A 7,823-nucleotide genomic window follows, 5' to 3' on the forward strand; every position below is an offset into this window, starting at 1 on the left:
ACTTTCTGCCATAAGGGTGGTGTCATCTGCGTATCTGAGGTTATTGATATTTCTCCCAGCAATCTTGATTCCAGCTTGTGTTTCTTCCAGTCCAGCGTTTCTCATGATGTACTCTGCATATAAGTTAAATAAACAGGGTGACAATATACAGCCTTGACGTACTCCTTTTCCAATTTGGAACCAGTCTGTTGTTCCATGTCCAGTTCTAACTGTTGCTTCCTGACCTGCATACAAATTTCTCAAGAGGCAGATCAGGTGGTCTGGTATTCCCATCTCTTTCAGAATTTTCCACAGTTTATTGTGATCCACATAGTCAAAGGCTTTGGCATAGTCAATAAAGCAGAAATAGATGTTTATATAGACACAGCTATATATATGTAGCTTGTATAATTTAAAATTTTTTTTTAATAATTTTAAATAATTAAAAATTCCATAAGAAAATTCTCACACTAGAGAATTTAATAACATTGTATTTAGACACACTCAGATTTTGAAAACTCAAGGTCTGAAAATGGTATTAAGTAGCTAAATAATCACATCTATTTAATACACAGAAAATGTAAGTACAACCAATATCATTCTTAAGACATATATGACAAGTTTGCCCCTTAAAGAATAAGAATCACCATTAGTATCTAAAAGTGTTCTAAAAAGTATCAAAAGTATCTAAAAGTATTCTCAAAGTGTTAAAAATACAACTAGGTAAAGGCTATATAAATACTGAAAAGCAGTAAAAATTATCGTTACTTACAGATAAGCTTTTCACTCAGTCTGCAGTTATCCAATAGTGAATGCTAAGTATTTCTCACAAACTAACTTAGCTTATATAGGTGAAGTCTCACTCCTTTTATTTTGGTTATAGGTCTAACTGTTTTTATATCTTGATTCTTTCTGACTTGCTTTTCTCTGGTACCAATATTTGTTAATGCAACTCTGTTTCCCTGATATTCAGTTATCTCTGCTCCAGATCAAAGTTTAGAACTGTTTTAGGTTTTGTCCCAGCAACACTTTCTTTGAATCCAAATGGTCATGTTCAACTAAAAAGCCATACTGGACCATTTAGAAATGAAGAGGTTTTAAAATAAAATAAATTTATGTTTTTAGATATTTTTACCTTAGGATTTCATTCTTTATGAGAATACACACACAGATAGACACAAACACAACAGACACACATACAACTGACAATTACTTTATGTATATAAAAAATAGATTTACTTGTCCTGGAAATTATTCTGTTCCACTCAAATATTTCAGAAGCATGGTTTTTCAAAAGAATTGAACATTCTGCTAATCTTGACTCCATGGCCATAGCTGCATCATCTACTCGCAGGACATTTCCCCACAGATGTGTATAAATGGAAGTAAATGAACTATCTTCTTTTATTTTCTTCATAGTGTATAACAATTTATCACTATCCCATAAATGGATTTCCTTTGGCCAATGATCCTGCAGAAAATGTGAGACAGTACAACTTAAATCATTTTTTGAATGAATTTAAAAAGTTCAAAAATCAATGAACTAAAACTGAAGTTTTATTCTACAGCATAATTTTTATTAAATGTATATTTTTTAATTTGTAAAAAAACATAAACTTTGGAAGTTTCAAATGCTTTACAAAAACCTTCCTTCCTGAATCATTTGAAAGTAAGTTGCTTACTTGACTGATGCCATCATCCTTGAATAGTTGAGTATTTATTTCCAAAGAACAAAAACATTCCCCTACATAACCAACTATAACTATCAGAATAAGGAAACTGGCATTATTACATCATTCCTATATAATTCTCTGAGATTACGTGAGTTCATCAACTAAATCAATAATGCTCTTTATGGTAAAAGGATCTAGTTCAGTATCACACATTGCATTTAAGCATCATATGTCTTTAATCCCCTTTGGTCTACAACAGTTCCTCAGTCTTGACCTCTATGTAATTAAAGCCATGAGTTCATATTGATAAATTTAATTCCAGTTCCAAACATTCTAGTTTTCTCTTTTTCCATATCATAATTACCATCTCCAAGAGTGAAAAATCTAACTGACATTATCTTAAATATATGTACTGATTGGATCAATCTTCTCAGGTAACCAATCTCTCCTATCCACTGCTAGACTCTTCAGTATATGGATGCCCTTCTCATTCTGCTTAGGCTCTGACTTTTCTAACCAGGCCACAGTTTGTCTCTGTACTTCCTGGAACCACCTCCCCACCCTGGTCACATGTGAATACCATCCTCACCCCCTTGGACTCCGACACCTGTGGGGTCACATGGATATCTTCCCCATGGTGGCAAGGTTCCGAAAGCCTGCTCCGGGGGACCACAGCACATTTCCTTCCCCTACCAATGTGGATGCTGCCTTGTTTTGACCCCCAAATGGCTTTAGGACTACATTGTTCAGGAAGGGAAGGAGAAGAAGGAAAGGGAAGGAAAGGGGAATCACAACATTAATATCTGCAAATCTAAATACAAGATAATCTTTTAATTGAGTTGTTGAATACCAAAACAAAGAAAGATAATGGACATAATTAAAGGTTTGTGAATAAGAGAATGCTTTCTGGAAGAGTAGCAGTTTTCATAGGATGAAACTCTTTTAAGAAGAATGTGGGTAAGATATTCTGGGAATTTAGCTTAAATGGGAATAAATCTGGAGTCTGCAGATCAGAAATTTTAAATTTTGCCTTGGTCTATTCTACTTCCATTTTTCTTCCTTTGAAAGCTTCCTAAATCCACTATACTCTGTAATGGTAACAGGTGCCTGAATAATACCCAGAGTTTAATGCTGAAAAACTTCCCCAGCAGGATCTAGGTCCCCCAGAATTCTAGATGCATCAGTGCTCTCTCACAAATCCTACAAACATATGTCTTAAACACATAACCACCTGGGGAAGTTTTCCAGCCTTAAAATCTGGATATTATGCGTCAAAAATACAAAGATCTTTGAAAAATAAGATATGATCACAAGATACACTCCCTGGAGACAAACATTGTCAAATTAGAATGACAGCCACTTTTGAAAACACAGTCCTTATGTTAGGGGTCATCCCAATTGTTAGAGAAGTTAGGAAAGTGGCAAGAGGCTAAAATTGGAAGTGAATTTGGGGAAAGTGGGGAGAGGCTAAAATAGAAATGAACTTGAACAGATTTTACAACATGCCTGAAGGTTTATGAAAATACACCTTTATGTCAGACTTGAGATATTACAACTCTTGTTCAAGATATTGAATTATACTATATAATTATACTATGAATAAAGTATCCTGAAATTCTACCAGCTTGATTAGATTATGTTTTCTCTAAATACAGAGATATATCTGGTTAATCTATAAAGGATAAAATTAAGATGCTTATCTTTTTTAGTGCTTTTCTCTTTAATTTTCTAAAACGACTATCTTAGTTATAACCAAAAAAAAAAAATCAGTAATTTTGAAATTTAAAAAAAATCACATTTTAAGGAGGTTGATAGATGAGTGCTGGCACTTAGAGTCTTTATAGTTCTAACACTATTTGATTTTAGAATGTATTTTTTAAAAAGGACTGTTTCTAAAAGTAATTTCAAAAGTCTATTGTAATTCCAATCAAACTCTCAACAATTTCTTTTAAAACTGTCAAAGTAACTCTAAGGGCAATCAAAAAGAATTGCTGTATTTTCCTAAAGGAAAAGGATTGATACGTGTACCGGTGGTGAAGGTCCCATAAAACAGGATATTCTACTCACCAAGTTTTGAAGCTTTAAAAATTCTTCAATGTTCTTTGGAGGTTCTTGCATTTTCTTATGAAGTAAAATCAATATTATTCATTAACATAAATTCAGATTGTTTATAGGATGGTTATACTTAACTTATTTAAGTACATTATGATACTGGACTTCAGTTATAATTTTCAGAGCTTTAAGTAAGATATTGTAAACTATTCTCTTTGTAAAGTTCTTGTACTTTGAAAAGGGACAGAGATTAATGTTTAAATTCTGAGTCTGCAAACCAAATTCTATAAAAGGCCTCCTTCTCATGCACTTTTCCTAGAGAAAAGCTGCATATGAATCCTGCTCAACGTCCTCATTTCTAATTCCATCATGAGTTCCAAGATATTTTGGGCTATCTTGGACGGTGTCTACAATAAATTCAGAGTCAATAATATATAATAACATTCTCCTCTTACTGATGAAATATTTTAAGAGGCACAAAAGTGACCTGGTGAAAATAAATCTTTGAATGTTTCAATGTAATAAGTTATAATCCCATTTTTGTTAGTTTCTTTGTAAATTGAAAATGTAGTCTTTCACTAGACAGATTAATTTTAATCCAAACATTTTGCTATTCCTTGTTTTGGAGACTGCATACATATTCTTCCTCCTGCTTAGAAGGATCCCTGTTCCAAACTGTCTCCTTTCAATTCATTCTTGACCTATTTAACTCTTATATCAAACATCAAATTAAAAGTCACTTTTCTAGGAAGTCTTCCTAGGTCCCCCAAAGGTCCTTTATGGTAACAACAGCAGATGTGTTTCTCTATGAGGACAGAAAATGTAGTGTAACCACTGCTGAAGAGTCAAAATTTCATGTAGTGGCTGGCCAATGGTTGTAAATTGTGCACATAAACTGGCAATGTTCTTAAATTAATGAATAAATGAGTAGATTAATGTCAAAGAGATGTGGAGGTATTTTAAAAAAATAATAAAACCATTTCTAAAGAATGAAAAACCAATGAGAAGGCAAAAATAACAGAACTTCAGAATATCCTAATATAATACCCTAATGCTCTGAAGATGACATGTCTGAAAAGACAATCTTACAGTTTAATTTACTAGAACATACTTCACATCAATAGATACAATGACCAAGATTACAAAATCACAAGGCCATGCTTTACAAAATGACTACACATTTGAGGCTCAATAGAATATTTCATTGTCTTAATACTGTTTAAAATATGTGAAGAATATAAGTAAATGTATAACGGATAATACAATAACAAAATAAAGAGCATATGTGACAGTCATTATAAAAGAGAAGTATACAGAAGCAAAGATGTGTAGAGCTGTCAAATTTTATGAAAAACATGTGGCTTTAGGCCTAGTCAAACTGAGAAAAGAAAAAAATAAGAGATGGTATGCACAGAATACTGAAAGACAAAAAAAAAAAATGTTCATGATACAGTATCTTTAGGGATAGTGAGAATAGCAATTTTACTAGAGGAAAGCCATCAATATTTTTTGAAATGCACAGAATACAAAGGAATATAATTACAACAATTTAAATGGTACCCTTTCTCCCTGCCTTGTAATGGATGTTAAACCACTTCTAGAAGAAAGCACTAAAAATACTCACATTTCAACTAAAGGGAATTAGAAAAATGAATTAAAGAAATGAAATATGCATAGGAAAATTTCAGTTAATTTCAATATAAAATTCCAGAGTTCTCTAGGGGGAAAGTTAAAAGGAGGTGAGGCATAAATTAAACAGGCTTATGACCTTGGTAGGATGTAGGATACAAAATGCTAATGATTCCATGGTAACAACAAGAAAATCCTGGACCAAATAAAAATCTTACTTTTCTATGGGGTTCGTGAAAAGTGGTGGATGCCACTAAGCAGGACTATATAATGTGTGACAATTTAGAGTCCCGGTGCTCAGAAAATAAGAATTTCAAAATGGTAACGTCAGATCATTAAACCTAGTGTAGGGTCCTTCTTATCAGTAGATGCATGCAACCACACAGCTTGCAAGCCCATGAAGCTGCCCTCCTGGGAAACCCTGGTGACCCGAAATCCGGAAAGAAGCATCTCCTTTATAAGTAAGTATAAAGCTGTGGCAGTTCCCTTACCTGACCGTGAGTTCTGTGTGGCAACTGAGGGAAAAGTTGGCCTGCCATGGGGAGTAACTTTGAAGAGATGAAGAGAAATCAGCTGCGCTTCAAGTGTCTGCATGAGCTGGGGAACAGACTGGAGTCTGAAAGATACCCAAATGAAAAAATATAAATGACTCAACCAAATAGTCCCTTCCCAGGTACCCACATCTTGCTTCTGAATTTTGTTAAGAAAGCAGCAGTAGAGGAGGGGCTGGAAAGATACAGAACCTAGACAAGCTAACACATGCTTATAGTACTTGGGTTCCAGGAGCCCAGACAGAGTTGGGTCCAAAGGTGAACTGAAATCATCTAAAACTTCATTCCGCAAGTGTCCCAACTCAACACTGACAAGTGATAAAAGGGGGCTCTCAAGAGGGAGGTTGGAGCTTGAGTTAGTCACAGGTGAGCTTAATCTAATTAAAGCTACAATCAATCCTAAAGCCCAACTCAAATCTAGGAGGATTTTAAAAAATCAGCCTCTCACTTGAAGTGCCAAGGAGAGAAAAAGGCTTATGCTCTCAAAACTAAAATTAAATTAAATTTGTCTCCACAATTTTTTCCACAGAATGTCTAATACACAATAAAACAATTTCAAGACATACAAAGAAGGAAAATGGGATCCATAATCAAAAGAAAATACAGTCAATACAAACCAATTCACCGAGAATCCAGTTATTGTAATTAGCATCAAGGACTTAAAAAGTATTATAAATACATTAAAGACTTTACAGTATAGGTTTGATTATAGTGCATGAAGCCATGGAGTATTTCAAGAGACATTAAAATTCCAAAAAAGAAACAAATGAGAATTCTAAAACTATGCAACCACTAAACATAACTGGTGTCTATATTAATATCAGACAAAGTAGACTTTAAGAAAAGGAAAATTACCAGACATAAATAAGGTTATTTCACATTCACAAAAGGTTAGTTCCTTAAGTCATACCAATGACAAATGCGTCTGCATTTACTAAAAGAGCTTCAAAAGAAATGTAGCAGAAGTTTATAAAACTAAAGGGAAATACAGGCATTGACCTACACCTGCAGGCCTGCAAGTCTTGTAATTGCTCAGGAAGAAAGAACCTGTAAATGGTGACAGAAACATCAACAGTTTGAAATCTTGTAAGTCCAAAGTCCTGGAGCTACACCTCAACCCAAAAGGCAGTCTGGACATGGCAGTAATCTTCACTGTTCCAGGAAAAGGAGGCTACCATTTATAGGGGCAATTAACCTCAGATTGGCTCATCAGCTACTAGGTAAATTAGCAGAGGCGGGTCCTTTGCAGCCCCACTGGCTAATGACGGCAAATGTTTCCCCTTGATAAACTAGCAGGTAAAGCTACTTTGGTCCAAGGATTAGAATAACTGGCTGGGGAAGGAACTGGTTGAGCAGGGGATATTCAAAGAGGAGGAGAACTGCTGTTTTGAGGGGTCTGATCATACAACAGGCAAAACCACAGTGATAGCTGGAGATTTTAGCATACTGCTTTGAGTAACTGATGAATCAAGTGTACACACACACACACACACACACACACACACACATCAGTCAGGAGACAGAAGATTTGAACAACATTATCAAGCAACCTAACCTAATTGATATTTATAAAACAACTAAATCCCACAACTGTAGAATACACAGTCTTTTTAAGTAATAAAACGTGGAAGATGGACTCATGCTGTACCATAAGACAAGACTCAAAAATTCCAAATAATTGAAATCATTCAGGGTATGTTCTTTGACTATAATAGAAAATAGTAACAAAAAGACAACTAGAGAATCCTTAAATATTAAATAATCCATTTCTAGCTCAAAGAGGAAGCAATAAGAAAAATTAGAACATTTTCTAACTGAAAGATAATGAAAACACAATGTATCAAACTTTGTGGGATACACCTAAGCCTATGCTTAGAGGAAAACACAGTGCTAAGAAAGCTAAAAAACTGAAAAGAATTTAAAAATAAGTAGAAAAGGA

General features: G+C 34.3%; 1 protein-coding gene across 1 annotated transcript in view; it reads right to left on the reverse strand.

Annotated features, from left to right (window-relative positions):
* Positions 1–7,040, reverse strand: part of FAM227B (family with sequence similarity 227 member B) — a 203,619-nt gene extending 196,579 nt beyond the window's left edge. Inside the window, exons 1-4 of the mRNA XM_045162068.1 lie at positions 6,888–7,040; positions 5,825–5,949; positions 3,720–3,773; positions 1,219–1,450 (exon numbers count right to left, since the gene is read on the reverse strand). Of these exons, the coding sequence (XP_045018003.1) occupies positions 1,219–1,450; positions 3,720–3,773; positions 5,825–5,872 (334 nt within the window). The 5' untranslated portion in view covers positions 5,873–5,949; positions 6,888–7,040. The remainder of the gene's footprint in view (positions 1–1,218; positions 1,451–3,719; positions 3,774–5,824; positions 5,950–6,887) is intronic.
* Between the last annotated feature and the right edge of the window lie 783 nt (positions 7,041–7,823).

This window comes from Bubalus bubalis, chromosome 11 (genome assembly GCF_019923935.1).
Source record: "Bubalus bubalis isolate 160015118507 breed Murrah chromosome 11, NDDB_SH_1, whole genome shotgun sequence".
NCBI lineage: Eukaryota > Metazoa > Chordata > Mammalia > Artiodactyla > Bovidae > Bubalus > Bubalus bubalis.